General features: G+C 49.2%; 1 protein-coding gene across 9 annotated transcripts in view; it reads right to left on the bottom strand.

Annotated features, from left to right (window-relative positions):
- Positions 1-16,364, bottom strand: part of TNK2 (tyrosine kinase non receptor 2) — a 108,874-nt gene that overhangs the window by 26,424 nt on the left and 66,086 nt on the right. For all 9 annotated transcript variants that reach the window (XM_081329415.1, XM_081329422.1, XM_081329416.1 and 6 more), the window contains 4 exons: positions 15,630-15,907; positions 13,220-13,346; positions 11,618-11,764; positions 10,206-10,300 (listed from right to left, as the gene is read on the bottom strand). In XM_081329415.1, coding sequence (XP_081185541.1) covers positions 10,206-10,300; positions 11,618-11,764; positions 13,220-13,346; positions 15,630-15,907 — 647 coding nt within the window. The remainder of the gene's footprint in view (positions 1-10,205; positions 10,301-11,617; positions 11,765-13,219; positions 13,347-15,629; positions 15,908-16,364) is intronic.

Here is a 16,364-nt window from a genome sequence, read left to right as displayed (position 1 = left end):
ATGGTATAGGGTTTCCTGCCTGGGCAGGGTTGGACTAAATGATCTCCAAGGTCCCTTCCGAGTTTATTATTATTATTGTTATGGTTGTTATGATGATGATGTTGTTGTTGTTGTGCCAGGCCGGTTTCTGCAAATCCAGCCAACTGGTTTACCATTTGGGAAAAAACAGGAGAGCCTCTCTCAAACAAACCATGGTTTGCCCGAGTCCAAAGCCTAATCCCGGGATTGTCTTAGCTCCTGCGTGCAAGATTTTTTATTTTTAAATCCCATTTATATTCCGCCCTTCTCCGAAGACTCAGGGTGGCTTACAATCTAAAGCGCAAGTCAATGTGCTTAGCAATATTTTATTTTTTTTTAATTTTAATTGCATTTATATCCCGCCCTTCTCCGAAGACTCAGGGCGGCTTACAAGCTTAGCAGTAGCCTTCATTCTATGTATATGCCTGCTTATTAGGGCTTTCGCCCCCCCCCCAAGCGGCATTATTACAAAGTCAGCTTAATTGCCCCCAACAATCTGGGCCCTTTCCTCTCCATTTCTCTGCCCACACTGAGTAATAGCTTGGCAAGCCCTGCCAGGAAGGTAAACAGGAAGCATGGGCCGAGTCTGCCGGCCGGCCCATGAAGAGTGAGTCACAGGTAACTTCAGGAGATGGCCTCCTCCAGGAGGAAGCAGAGTTGGTGGGGCACAAAAGTCCAGCTGTCCACCACCTCTTCCCCCAGCAGTCACAAAGAAAAAAGTAAAAGCATTTCATCTGGAGCTTCAGTCATCGCGGGGAGAAAAATCTGCTTTTTTGTCAGTTTCAGAGGGGCACCTGAAGACGGTTTCTAGTATCCCCCGGTGCCCTAGAGTTCCCGCCTGGCCATGATTGTGATCCTTTGCCTCTGTTCCTCTGCTTTCTACCTCCAGATGCCCACATTTATCCATTTAATTCAGTGTTTCCCAACCTCGGCTACTGTAAGATGCGTGGACTTCAACTCCCAGAATTCCCCAGCTGGCTGGGGAATTCTGGGAGTTGAAGTCCACGCATCTTACAGTTCCCGAGGTTGGGAAACACTGATCTAGGGGAGTATCTAAAGGCGAACAAAGATGGCGGCAAAACAAAATCCCCGTCCCTCTTTTTGTTATCAGGAGTAGCGTTGCCACTGCCCTTTTGACTTTTTTGACCTCCCTTGCCCCAAAGAGCCCTTTATTTAGCTTAACCTGTTAAAAAAATTGCAGCCGTGGCTGCAAGGATGCTAAGCTGGTTTAGCCTTAAACCTGGTTTGTTTCTGAGGCTCGGGTTTATCAGTCGGCAAACAGGTAGATTTGTATCCAGGTAGAGTGCGCTGGGGCAAGGAAGCTCTACCAGTTTAACTGGAGCTGAAAGGGACAACACACCAACAACACTCGCCCGTACTTTCTCCTGCCCTCTACAGATAGTCCTCGACTTACAACAATTTGTTTACTGACTGCTCAAAGTTACAACGGCACCGGAAAACAGTGACGTAGGACCAGTTTGCACGCTTACGCCCGTTGCGGCATCATCAAAATTCAGACACTTAGCAGCTGAGTCACATTTATGACGGTTGCGGCGTCCCCAGGGATCACGCGATCCCCTTTTGCGACCTTCTGAAACCAGATTCACTTTACGACGAGGGCAAAACGGTCACAAAACGGAGCAAAACTCACTTAGCAACAGAAATTTTGGGTTCCGTTGTGGCTGTTTTAAGTCCAGGACTATCGGCATTCCGGGTGCAAAAATACGTTGCAAACAACCGGAACCCTGTTACAAGGGGGGCCAAAACCGACCCGCAGCCGGTGCAGATCATGGGATCTGTAGTCCTGGCAGATTAAAAAGATGGGACAGCTGGAAGGGAACTTGCAAGGACTGAGGTGTCCTTCCCCCAGGGCAGGCCTCGGTTGGCTTCGTCCTGTCGATGGGGCATCCGGTGACCCTGTAAAGCTGGACTGGCACCGGGTAAATCTGAGGGACTCAAGTCCTCCACGTCCCGCGCGGAAGAGGCATTTCATGAGCAACAGCTCCGCTCGAGGAAGTAAATTATCAGCCAGGACTCGGGTTCAGGATGACCGCCTGCAAGGATTTCATTACCAGACTAGATATCGTCATCAGTGGTAAAAGAGGGAGGGGGAAGGGGAGGGGGAGGGCTGTGTGGACCTTGGTGCTCTCTGAGCTGGGTGGTTTTCTTGCAGACGTTTCAGGACCCAACTAGATAGCAACATCAGTGCTAGAAGGGAGGAGGAGGAGGAGGAGGAGGAAGAGGAGGAGGAGGAGGAGAAGAAGAAGAAAAAGAAGACGACTGTGTGGACCTTGATGCTTTCTGAGCTGGGTGGTTTTCTTGCAGCCATTTCATGACCTAACTAGGTAACACCATCAGTGCTAGAAGGGAGGAGGAAGAGGAGGAAGAAGGATTGGGGGGGGGGTCCTTGGTGCTCTCTGAGCTTGGAGGGTTTTTTGCAGATGTTCCATGACCCAACTAGGTTACATCATCAGTGCTAGAAGGGAGGAGGAGGAGGAGGGGACTGTGGTGTCCTTGGGGCTCTCTGAGCTGGGTGGTTTTCTTGCAGACGTTTCACGACCCAGCTAGGTAACATCATCAGTGGTGGAAGGGAGGAGGAGGAGGAGGAGGAGGAGGAGGAGGACTGTGGGGTCCTTGGGGCTCTCTGAGCTGGGTGGTTTTCTTGCAGACATTTCATGACCTAACTAGGTAACACCATCAGTGCTAGAAGGGAAGAGGAAGAGGAGGAGGAGGAGGAAGAAGGATTGGGGGGGGCCCTGGTGCTCTCTGAGCTGGGTGGTTTTGTTGCAGACGTTTCAGGACCCAACTAGGTAGCAACATCAGTGCTAGAAGGGGGGAGGAGGAGGAGAAGGAGAAGAAGGAGAAGGAGAAGGAGAAGAAGGAGGAGGAGGACGACGACGACTGTGTGGACCTTGCTGCTTTCTGAGTTGGGTGATTTTCTTGCAGCCGTTTCATGACCTAACTAGGTAACACCATCAGTGCTAGAAGGGAGGAGGAGGAGGAGGAGGAAGAAGGATTGGGGGGGGTCCTTGGTGCTCTCTGAGCTTGGAGGGTTTTTTGCAGATGTTCCATGACCCAACTAGGTTACATCATCAGTGCTAGAAGGGAGGAGGAGGAGGAGGGGACTGTGGTGTCCTTGGCGCTTTCTGAGCTGGGTGGTTTTCTTGCAGACGTTTCATGACCCAACTAGGTAGCAACATCAATGCTGGAAGGGAGTGACTGTGAAGATAGGAGGGAGGGAGGGAGGGAGGGAGAAGAACTGTGGAGACCTCTCTGAACTCGGTTGTTATCTTGGAAACATTTCATTACCCCACTAGGTAACATCATCGGTGCTAGAAGGGAGAGATGGTGCCGTGCCCCGGGTGCAAAAACGGGCAGAAACGGGGCGCTGTGCCGGGCAAGAACAAGGCAGGATTAGCGAGTAGCACGCAACCGCTAGCTCCGCCCCGTTTGCGTCACACGCGTGCTTGCAGCCCCGCACACGGGCGTGTTAAATGCTTCCCCCTCGCTTTCCCACCGGTCCATTGACCGAGAAAGATTGGTGACCTCTATACTAGAAGACCTCCAAGGTCCCTTCCAACATGATGATGATGATGATGATGATGATGTGTCTGGCGGGCACCAGCTTGAAAAAGAAAGGTTTAAAACAGGGGTCCTCAAACTTGGCCCTTTTATGACTTGTGGACTTCAACTCCCAGAATCCCTCAGCCAGCTTTGCTGGCTGAGGAATTCTGGGAGTTGAAGTCCACAAGTCATAAAAGGGCCAAGTTTGAGGACCCCTGGTTTAAAACAACCAGAGATACGTTTGGCTAGAATTTGCTAAATGTAAATTTCCAGGAATGTGTCGGAGGTTTTTACAGATAGCCCTTGACTTAACAACCGTTCGTTTAATGACCGTTCAGAGTTACCACCTCACTAAAAGAAGCGGCGTATGGCCATTTTTCACACTTACGACGGTTGCAGCATCCCCACGATCCCGGGATCAAAACTCACGGTCCCGGGCTCACGTGATTCCCCTTTGGACGAGCAAAGTCAACGGGGGACGCCAGATTCACTTAACAACCGTGTTCCTAGCGACAGCTACAGTAATTCACTTAACGACCGTGGCAAAAAGGGTGGTGAAATGGAGCAAAAGCCCCGTTAGAAACTGTCTCGCTTAGCAACAGAAAAGCCTTGGCCTCAATTGTGGTCATTAAGCCGAGGATAACCTGCATACTGCACGCCATTCAGAAATGCATCCAATACCCCTCAAAGTTACAGTTAATATAGGAAACCCGGTTCTATTTTTTTCGTCCAAAACAAGCTCAACATTTCACATCCCCTTTTGGGCAACCCTCCCAAAAAAACCCACCCCATCCCCGAACCGAGTCATTTCTGTGTTTGCATATCCCCCTGGACCCAAAAGCTAACCCACCCGGCTCAGTTCACACAACCTGTATGTGAAGTCAGAGCGATCCTCAGCGAGTGCATTCAGACAACAGCCTCTCAGCCTGCCTGAATAGCAGAGCATTTCCATATAACCCATATTAATTTCGGGTCTTTGCGTGAACTCATCCTTTCCAGAAGAGGGGAGAAAAAAACAAACAACTGAGGGAAGAGGGAAACGTAGAACAACAATAGGATTGGAAGGGACCCTAGAGGTCTTCTAGTCCAACCCCCCTGCTCAGAAATAATCTCCCTTCTTTTTCTTCTCCCGCCAGCTCTCACCACCCAAACCCAAACTGTCCACGGGGTCACCTGTCCTGGGTAAGTCATCCCCGGTGATCCTCCTCCGAGCAGCCAGAAGAGAGAGGTTATAAAGCTGGCTTGCTCTCAGCTTGCCATCTCAGCTTGTCTCTCTCGAGGCTGGGAAAGAGCGGCTGTTTATGTGCGCGGTGCATCGCTCTGCACAGCCAGGCATGTCGTGATGTAATCTGGGTGGGGGCGGGCGGACACCGTCAGGATCGGCATCTTTTAACTACACCCAAGCCTTTGCTGGCTCTCTGGTTACACACCGCCTCCCTACAATTAAAAGACACAACACTCACGGCTGGGCTGGCAGGAGCCAAGCCCTCAAGACACACAATCTTGCCCAAGAGGTGACTAACATCCGGAAGGGTGAAAGGGAGGGAGGGAGGGGGCAGCCAGCTAGGGTCCTTCCCCCCCCAGCCTAGGTCTAGTTCAGCCTGCTCTTTCCATTTTTCCAACGGTTCCAATAACAGGAAGGGACCGTGGAGGTCTTCTCCTCCTCCAACCCCCTGGCTCAAGCATTTCAGACCAATGGCTGTCCAGTCTCTTCATGGAAACTTGCAGTGTTGGATCGTCTCACAACTTCTGGTGGCAAGCTGTTCCACTGGTTAACTGTTCCTACTGTCAAGGAAGTTTCTCCTTAATTCCAGGTTGCTTCTCTTTCCATCCGTTCTTTCTTGTCCTGCCTTCAGGGGCTTGGGAGAATAGGGGGATGCCCCATTTTCTTTGTTAGCAGCCCCTCAAATATTGGAAGGCTGCTATCATGTCACCCCAGTCCTTTTCATTAAATTAGGTTAAAGGTTCCCCCGCACATGTGTGCTAGTCGTTTCCGACTCTAGGGGCCGGTGCTCATCTCCGTTTCAAAGCCGAAGAGCCAGCGCTTGTCCGAGGACGTCTCCGTGGTCACGTGGCCGGCATGACTAGACGCCAAAGGCGCACGGAACGCTGTTACCTTCCCACCACAGTGGTCCCTATTTTTCTACTTGCATTTTTACGTGCTTTCGAACTGCTAGGTTGGCAGAAGCTGGGATGAGTAACAGGCGCTCACTCTGCTACGCGGCACTCGGGATTCGACCCGCCAAACTGCCGACCTTCTGATCGACAAGCTCAGCGTCCTAACCCACTGAGCCACCGTGTCCCTTCATTAAATTAGACACACCCAATTTCCCCTAGCTTCACGCTCTCCCTACAGTGTGAGGCTGGGCAAAGGAGTTGTAAGCCTTTGCATGGAGAGGGGGTGGGTTCAGGAGGACCTCTTAAAAGAGCCTTGGTGGAGCAGTGGGCTAATGCCTCCTTAAGTAACACCAGCTGCCTGCAATTAGTGCAGGTTCGAGTCCCACCAGGCTCAAGGTTGACTCAGCCTTCCATCCTTCCGAGGTAGGTAAAATGAGGACCCAGATTGTTGGGGGCAATAAGCTGACTTTGTAATAATGCCGCTTGGGGGGGGGCGAAAGCCCTAATAAGCAGGCATATACATAGAATGAAGGCTATTGCTAAGCACATTGGTTTGTGCTTTAGATTGTAAGCCGCCCTGAGTCTTCGGAGAAGGGCGGGATATAAATGGGATTAAAAAAAAAAAGAAGATTCAGACATTGAGGTTAGTCCCAATGAAGACATAAGACAAATTCACAACTCAGCGTTTCTCAAACTTGGCCCTTTTAAGACATGGGGACTTCAACTCCCAGAATTCCCCAGCCAACACAGCAATTACCTGGAGACAGTGAGTTCTCGTCCCGCCTTAGCTACGAAAGCCGGCTGGGTGACTTTGGGCCAATCACCAGGAGACAGTGAATTCTAGTCCCACCTTAGGCCTGAAAGAGGGCTGGGTGACTTTGGGCCAATTAACAGCAGACTGGGAGTTCTAGTCCTGCCTTCGGGATGAAAGCCAGGTAGGTGTCACTGAGCCAATTACCAGGAGACAGTGAATTCTAGGCCCACCTTAGCTATAAAAGCCAGCTGGGTGACAAGGGATGAGGTTGGACTAGAACAGCGCTCGCCAACCGTTCTTTCACCAGGGACCGGACCGGGGTGGAGGGGCTAGTTTCATGTGCAATCTAGATCCCGCGCATGCGCAGATAAAGCCTTGCTCACTCACCCGCTACTCGTGCGGCCTGGTTCTCGACGGTCTGTGGACCGCTACTGGTCCACAGCCCAGAGGTTGTGAGAAGACCTCCACGGTCGCTTCCAATCCTATGAGTCTAAGTTTCAAAGCCCTGGCCAATTAGGCGGCTTAACCCAACCGAGCCTCTCCACCCAGGAAGAACAGAGAGACTTTCACCGTGCCAAGCCAACAGCTGGCATCTCTCCAGAGTTAAGGGGTGTGAGTCACGACGACGTCAAATCTCCACCGCGGATTCTGCAGGGAAAGGCCACGGAGGACGACATGAGGGACGTGGCCGTGGGCAGAGCTTCTACTCACCCCTTCAGGCTACACGCCAGCATTTTCCAAAACTAACTTTCTTCCCGTCAGCTTTCTTTCCTTCTTCCAAAGGCTGGCTGAGATCCCAGAACACGCTCGAGCTAGGCTCGCCAAAGGCACCGGAGGCCTTCACACAACCCACTAAGCCAGGTTTTGAGGAATTAGCAGTGTTCCAATATCTCAGGGGTTGCCACAAAGAAGAGGGGGGGGGGGCGCGTGTCCACTTATTCTCCAAAGCACCTGAAGGCAGGAAGACAAGCAACGGATGGAAAACTAATGAAGGAGGGAAGCAACTTAGACATAAGGAGAAACTTCCTGACAGTCAGAACAATTAACCAATGGAAATATTTGCCTACAGACGTTGTGGGTGATCTATCACTGGAGGTTTTTAAGAAGCGACTGGACAGCCATTTCTCTGAAATGGCACAGAGGGTTGGACTAGAAGACCTCTTAAGGTCCCTTCCAATTCTGTTATTCTATTCTATTCTATTCTATTCTATTCTGATTTCTATTCTATTCTATTCTGTATTTCTATTCTATTCTGTATTTCTATTCTATTCTATTCTATTCTATTCTATTCTATTCTATTCTATTCTATTCTATTCTATTCTATTCTATTCATATTTTCTATTCTATTTTCTATGCCACCGATCAGAGAATGTCGTTTGGTGGCCCCCAGGGGGAGGTCCTTCTCTGTGGGTGCCCCGGAATTATGGAATCGGTTGTCGGTTGAGCTCCGGATGGCGCCCGACCTCCGCTCCTTCCGACGCGATCTGAAAACGCATTTATTTGAACAAGCCGGCTTGGCCTGATGGGGGATGGGTTGGGTTTTTTTTTACTGTTCTTAATATTTGTATTTATTGTTTTTACCTTGGGCATTATGTTTAATTCCTTTTAATTTTTGTATTTTTGTATTTTATACATTTGCCCTGTTCACCGCCCTGAGTCCTTTGGGAGAAGGGCGGTATATAAATAAAATTAAATAAATAAATAAAATAAATATTCTATTATTCTATTCTATTCTATTCTATTCTATTCTATTCTATTCTATTCTATTCTATTCTACTGTATTTATTCTATTCTCTATTGATTCTATTCTATATTCTGTTTGGCTTCTCAGCAGGTTAATTGGATGCTGAGCTTGTCGATCAGAAGGTCGGCAGTTTGGCGGGTCGAATCCCGAGTGCCGCGTAGCAGAGTGAGCGCCTGTTACTCGTCCCAGCTTCTGCCAACCTAGCAGTTCGAAAGCCCGTAAAAATGCAAGTAGAAAAATAGGGACCACTATGGTGGGAAGGTAACAGCGTTCCGTGCGCCTTTGGCGTCCAGTCATGCAGGCCACATGACCACGGAGACATCCTCGGACAAGCGCTGGCTCTTTGGCTTTGAAACGGAGATGAGCACCGGCCCCTAGAGTTGGAAATGACTAGCACGCGTGTGCGGGGGAACCTTTACCTTTTCCTTTAGCCATAAGCAAACGATCTGCTTTAAATGCCCTTTATGGTGTCCTAGGATCCACAAGTGAACAAACACCACGATACAGGTAAATGTTATGTGAACACAGGCAATATTACTATCTTGAGCATACAGGCAGTCCTCGACTTACAGCAGTTTGTTTAGTGACCATTCAACGGCAATGAAAATAGAGACTTACGACTTCTTCAAATGTATGACCATTGCAGCATCCCCAGGGTCAGGTGATTAAAATTCAGAGGCTTGGCACAACTGACTCATATTTATGATGACTGCACTGTCCTAAGGTAATAGGATTCACGACTCAATTTTGAAGACCATATAGGAGCCGTGACCAAGGGGGCTTTTGCCCAGGTTCGCCTGGTGCGCCAGTTGCGACCCTATCTGGACTGAGATGCCCTACGCACAGTCACTCATGTGCTCGTGACCTCCCGTTTGGACTACTGCAACGCTCTCTATATGGGGCTGCCCTTGAGGACCACCCGGAGGCTTCAACTGGTGCAGAATGCAGCCGCGCGAGTTGTGATGGGGGTCTCCCGATACTCCCACGTAACACCTCTACTCCGCGAGCTGCATTGGCTTCCGGTTGCCCTCCAGGTGAAATTCAAGGTGCTGGTGATGACCTATAAAGCCCTACATGGCCTGGGTCCGGGATATCTGAGGGAACACCTGCTGCCGGCATCAAGTTCCCTTCGTCCAGTGCGCTCCCACAGGGAGGGTCTGCTCAGGGTGCCACCGGTAAGAGATTGCCGGCGGGTAACACCCAGGGATAGGGCCTTCTCTGTGGGGGCGCCTGCCCTTTGGAACCAGCTGCCAGTGGAGCTGAGGACTGCCCCCGACCTCCGTTCATTCCGCCGGGACCTGAAGACCTGGCTCTTCGAGCTCTCTGGCCCAGGCTGAGGACTAATTTATTTTAATTGGGGTTTTATTTATACAGGGATAAATTTAATCTTTTTTAAATTTGGTTTTTAACTTTTGTATTTTTGGTTTTAATTACCCTGTAAACCGCCCTGAGTCCCTCGGGAAAGGGCGGTATATAAATGTAATAAAATAAATAAATAAATAAATAAATAAATAGGATCCATTTTGCGACCTAGCACCACCTTAGATATGAAAACCAGCGGCTGGGTGCTTTTGGGTCAAACAACAGGAGACAGTGAGTTCTAGTCCCACTTCAGGTATAAAAGCTGCCTGGGTGACTTTGGGCCAATCACCAGGAAAAAGTGAGTTGTACTTCCGCCCAGGTACGAAAGCTGCTTTGGTGACTTTGGGCCAATCACTAGGTGATTGTGAATTCTAGTCCTGCTTTTAGGATTGAAGGCCAGCTGGGTGCCTTTGGGCCAAGCACCAGGAGGCGGTGAGTTCTAGCCCCACCTTAGGCAGGAAAGTGGCTGGGTGACTTTAGGCCAGTCTATCTCTCTCAGCCCATCCCACCTCACAGGGATGTTGTGATCGGAAAAGAGGAGGAGGAAGCAGTACACATTGCACCAGCCACCTTGACCTATGTAGAATAATAATCAAGGCAGGATTAAAAAAATAATAAAATAAAATGATGTAAGGTAAAGGATACCTGCCCTCGATGACCGTGATTATATCGTTCATCTGGATTAGAAGTTTGTCTGGTTCTTCAAAATCCTGCAAGGCCCGCATATCCGTGGGTTGAGCCTGAGGGAAGGAAGGCGAAGGGTTTATAGGGGACATCTGTAAGTCCTCAATTTACGACAGATCATTTAGTGCAGGGGTAGGCAACCTGGGCTCTTTGATGACTCGTGGACTTCAACTCCCAGAATTCCTGAGCTGGCATGGCTCAGCTTGGAAACCTCTCCCTTTCCCCTCAGCGTGGCTGGCTCGGGAATTCTGGGAGTTGAAGTTCACGAGTCACGAAGGGGCCAAAGTTTCCCCCATGCTGGCTCAGGAATTCTGGGAGTTGAAGTCCACCAGTCATAAAAGAGCCAAGGTTGCCCAACCCTGGTATAGGGTCTCCTGCCTAAGCAGGGGGTTGGTCTAGATGACCTCCAAGGTCCCTTCCAACTCTGCTATTCTATTCTATTCTATTCTATTCTATTCTATTCTATTCTATTCTATTCTATTCTATTCCATTCCATTCCAATTTTCTATTCTATTTCTATATTCTATTCTATTCTATACCATTCTATTATATCTAGATATAAATTCCATTCCATCCCTATTCCCATATTCTATTCTATTTCTTATTCTGTTCTATTCTATTCCTTATTCTGTTCTGTTGTTCTGTTCTATTCTATTCTATTCTATTCTATTCTATTCTATTCCTATTCTAATTTATTCTATTCTATTTCTATTCTTATCCTATTCTCCAAGCTCCCTTCCAACTCTATTATTGTTGTTGTTGCTATTATTGTTATTATTACATTCCCATATTCTACAATTAGGAAGGAACCCCATAATGTAGGTAGATGGGAACTCTTTTTCATATCTGCTACCAAGGAAGCATTATTTATCTGATTATAAAGGTAAAGGTAAAGGTTCCCCCGCACGTGCGTGCTGGTCGTTTCCGACTCTAGGGGCCGCTGCTCATCTCTGTTTCAAAGCCGAAGAGCCAGCGTTTGTCCGAGGACGTCTCCATGGTCATGTGGCCGGCATGACTAGACGCCAAAGGCGCACGGAGCGCTGTTACCTTCCCACCGGAGTGGTCCCTATTTTTCTACTTGCATTTTTACGTGCTTTCAAACTGCTAGGTTGGCAGAAGCTGGGACGAGTAACAGGCGCTCACTCTGCTACGCGGAACTCAGGATTCGACCCGCCAAACGGCCGACCTTCTGATCGACAAGCTCAGCGTCCTAACCCACTGAGCCACCACGTCCCTATCTGATTATATGCCTACCCAATTCAATTCAGACTTATTATTTTTATGAGTTTGAGCCTTCCAGGAGATCGCATTGCGGTAGTCAAGTCGGGAGATGACCAAGGTGTAGGTGACCGAGACCAGGGCTTTTTCGTTACCTCCAAGAGGAAATCCCGCAGAGCCACGAAGGTGGGACGGTCTTCTGGTTTGTGTGCCCAGCACTGCAACATGACGTTGTATATATCCTGGGGACAATCTTCTGGCCGGCCTAGTTGTTCGCCTTCCTTATCGATCTTGTGCAGAATCTGCCGGGAGAAAAGCGGGATTTAAGTAGAGCCAGCAGGGTGTTTTGTTTGGAAGGCTGCCAGATCCCACCTGTGAGTGTTATGGGAAGTCCTGGAAAAGCCATTTGTCTGAAATGACACAGGGTTTCCTGCCTGAGCACGGGGGTGGACTAGAAGACCTCTAAGGTCCCTTCCAACTCTGCTATTCTATTCTATTCTATTCAATATTCGGTTCTATTCTATATTTCTATTCTGTTATGTTCTATTCTTTATTCTATTCTATTCTATATTTTTTTCTATTTGTAACTCTATTCTATTCTATTCTGTTCTGTTCTGTTCTGTTCTGTTCTATTCTATTCCTATTCTATTCTTCAATATTTAGATGACCTCCAAGGTCCCTTCCAACTTTATATTATTATTATCATTATCATTATTATTAAAGTGACCATTCAAACTTAAAGTAACCATTTTTCACACTTACAACCATTGCTGCAACCCTATGGCCGTGTGGTCAAAATTCGGACACTTGGCAACTGTCTCATATTTATGACGGTCGCCGTGTCCCCGGGGTCACCTGATCCCCCTTTTTACGACCTTCTGCCAAGCAAAGTCAATGGGGGGGGGATGCCAGATTCACTTAACAACCAGATTACGAACTGATCAACTGCCTGGATTCACTTAACAACGGCGGCAAGACGGGTCGTAAAATGGGGCAAAACTCAACTTATCCGTGGTCTTGCTGAGCTCCAGATATTTTGCGCTCCCTTGTGGTTGTTAAGTCGAGGACTAGTTGTTATCTCAAAGGCCCTCCCGTAAAATACGCTCAGTGAGGATTCCTGGCCTGGGCAGGGGTTGAGCTAGATGACCTCCAAGACCCCTTCAATCCTGAGTGATCTGGAAAAGGGAACTCCAGAGAGACCCCGCCAGTTCCTTGGAAACAGAGTGGCCCAGAGTTGCTTCCAACCTTTGATCAAAAAGACAATAGAAGTCCTCGACTTGATTTGGTGACTGCTCGAAGTTACGGGATCAAAATCCAGACGCTTGGCAACGGGCTCATATTTAACAGTCACAGCGTTGTGTGTGTGTGTGTGTGTGTGTGTGTGACGGGATCTCCTTTGGCGACCTTCTGACAAGCAAAGTCAATGGGGGAAGCCAAACCATCTTGCTAACTTTAACCACTGCACCGATTCATTTAACAACCGTGCCAAGGACGGTCGCAAAATGGGGCAAAACTCACCTAACAGACGCCTTGCTTAACCACAGAAACCTGACAAGCGAAGTCAAGGGTGGGAGCCAGATTCACTTAGTGACCGTGTTTCTCACTTACTAACAACGGTGGCAAGGGAGGTTGCAAAACGGGGCAAAACTCAACATCAAGGATACCGCTGAGCTGCAGCGGGAACTTTGGGGGTCCGTGGGGGGGGTCCCCAGTCGTGGACTCCCTGCAGACCCCGATTTATTTTCTTCCCGTCGTACCTGGCTGCCATTCAGGCCGACCCACGGCTCCTGTCCGTAAGTGAACATCTCCCAGAGGGTGACGCCGAACATCCAGGTGTCGCTGGCGTGGGAAAAAGTGCGGGTCTTCAGACTCTCCGGGGCACACCTGAACCACGATGGGGAGGGGGGGGCAGCCCAGGTTGGGGAGAGAAAGCAGAAAATCTCATCACGCCCTTGAGGTGACAGGACTTCTTCGAGACCCACCGATCCCCCCCCCCAAATCTACTCCTAGAGTCGAAAAAGAGATTCCCATCAAGCTGTGGTTGCACAGTGCCAGGGAGCGTGTCTTGAATACTTCACCTGGTTAGTTGAGGAGCAATGGATGCACGCTCAGAGCCTAGTGGTTAAGCACCAGGCTAGAAGCCAGAAGACTGGGAGTTCTAGTTCCTCTGTAGGCAAGAAAGCTGGCTGGATGACTTTGGGCCAATCACCAGGAGACGGTGAGTTCTAGTCCTGCTTTAGGCATGAAAGCCAATTGGGTGATTTTGGGCCAATCACTAGGAGATGATGAGTTCTAGTCCTGCTTTAGGCATGAAAGCCAATTGGGTGATTTTGGGCCAATCACCAGGAGATGGTGAGTTCTAGTCCCACATTTGGCATGAAAGCCAATTGGGTGACTTTGGGCCAATCACCAGGAGATGGTGAGTTCTAGTCCCGCCTTAGGCATGAAAGCCAGCTGGGTGACTTTGGGCCAATCACCAGAAGACGGTGAGTTCTAGTCCCACATTCGGCATGAAAGCCAATTGGGTGACTTTGGGCCAATCACCAGATGGTGAGTTCTAGTCCCCCCTTAGGCATGAAAGCCGGCTTGGTGACTTTGAGCCAATCACCAGGAGACGGTGAGTTCTAGTCCCGCCTTAGGCATGAAAGCCAGCTGGGTGACTTTGGGTCAATCACCAGGAGATGGTGAGTTCTAGTCCCGCCTTAGGCATGAAAGCCAGCTGGGTGACTTTGGGCCAATCACCAGGAGACGGTGAGTTCTAGTCCCACATTCGGCATGAAAGCCAATTGGGTGACTTTGAGCCAATCACCAGGAGACGGTGAGTTCTAGTCCCGCCTTAGGCATGAAATCCAACTGAGTGACCTTGGTCCCTTTCTCAGCCCCATTTCTCCCTGCAAATTCCGCTAGTCCAGGGCATTTGTGAACCGAGAAGGTGGGTTAATTAGGATAAAAGGTTCTGACAGAAATTAATATTTTAGCTCAGCGTTGAAATGTGGGGTCCTTTCTGCTCTCTAAGCTTGGTTGTTTGTGGAGAGGAGGAGGAGGAGGGAAAGGATTATGGGGTGCTAGTGCTCTCTGAGCTTGATGGTTTTCTTGCAGATGTTTCATTACCAAACTAGAAGCGACCTGGAATTAAGGAGAAACTTCCTGAGTGTGAAGACAATTAACCAGCGGAACAGCCTGCCACCAGAAATCGTGGAGGCTCCATCACTGGAGGTTTTTAAGAAGAGACTAGACAGCCCTTTCTCTGAAATGGGATAGGGTTTCCTGCCTGAGCAGGGGGTTGGACTAGAAGACCTCCAAGGTCCCTTCCAGCTCTGCTCTATTCTATTCTATTCTACTCTACTCTATTCTATTCTGTAATTCTATTCTATTCTATTCTATTCTATTCTATTCTATTCTAGTCTATTCCTTTCTTTAATTCTACTCTACTCTACTCTACTCTACTCTACTCTACTCTACTCTACTCTACTCTACTCTACTCTACTCTACTCTACTCTACTCTACTCCACTCCACTCCACTCCACTCCACTCCATTCCATATTTTCTATTCTATTCTTCTTATTCTTATTCTATTCTAGGTAACATCATCAGTGCTAGAAGCGAGAGGGGTTTGTGGCGAGGAGGAGGAGAACTGTGGAGTCTTTGGCGCTTTCTGAGTTTGGTTGTTTCCTTGCGGATGTTTCATTATCAAACTAGGCAACATCATACAATGCCACACCACAAACTAGTGTAACATCATCAGACTAGCACTGCTAGTGTTACGTAGTTGGATAGTGAAACGTCTGCAAGAAAACCAGCAAGCTCAGAGACCACCAAGGACCCCCACAGTCCGAGTCTTTCTCTTTTCCTTGTCCTCCTCCTCCTCCTCTCCACAAACCCCACTCCTTCCTAGCACTGATCACGCTACCTAGCTGGCTGACGAGACGTCTGCAAGAAAACCGCCACGCTCAAGAGAGACCCCAGGACCCCATAATCCTTTTCTTCCTCCTCCTCCTCCTCCATTCCACAACCCCCCCTTCCAGCACGGATGCTGCTACCTAGCGGGGTCACGAAACGTCTGCAAGAAAACAAGCACGCTCGGAGAGCAGCCCACAAGAACCGTTTCAGCCACGCCGTGGGAACGCAGCCCAGGGTCTTCTGCGATGGAAGGAGAGAGACCCTCACCACGCAAAGGGGACCTTGCGATGCTCCTGCATGATATAATGGTCGTTGTTCTTGGGCAGGGCCCGCATGAGCCCGAAGTCGCCGATCTTGACCAGTTCATTTGCAGCCAGCAGGATATTCCGGGCGGCCAGATCGCGATGGATGAAGCGCTTGGATTCCAGGTAGGCCATGCCGCGGGCGATCTGGATGGCGTACTGGCAGAGGGTGGCGATCAGGAAGTGACCCAGGTTCTTGCGAAGGCGGTCCAGCAGTGAGCCCAGGGGGGCCAGTTCCGTCACCTGAGCAGCAAACGGGCGACACGGCCCAGAAGAACAATAAGTGTCCTGGTTCCGACAGATGAAGCTCTTCAAAAGAACCTCGAGGCATGTTGTTGTTTACCTTAAGGACCTTTTATTCAAGTAGCATAATATCGGCATTTACATAATCGAAGCCAAAAACTGAATCCCCCCCCCCACCTGGGCACCTAGTATTAAAGCACAATTCCCTCCTCCAATTAGCAGTCATAAATCACATCCCCCAATTAGCTTGAAGCGCAGGCTTTCTCTCCAGCCCGCCAATTCTTTATCAGCTCTGGGCTCAGTAACCTTGATTCCCACGCTGAGTTTAGTGTTGTTATGTCTAGTTGGACTCTCGTTCGCATCCCCCGCCTCCCAGCATCATCTAACTCTAACAGCGAAAGGGGAAAAAGATGGCTACGTTTCCATCTGTTGTCAATGCAAAAAACATCCAATGTTA

Source organism: Vipera berus (genome assembly GCF_964194415.1).
Source record: "Vipera berus genome assembly, chromosome: 5".
In the NCBI taxonomy this organism is placed as follows: Eukaryota; Metazoa; Chordata; class Lepidosauria; order Squamata; family Viperidae; genus Vipera; species Vipera berus.
This window is presented reverse-complemented; position numbering and strand designations above follow the sequence as displayed.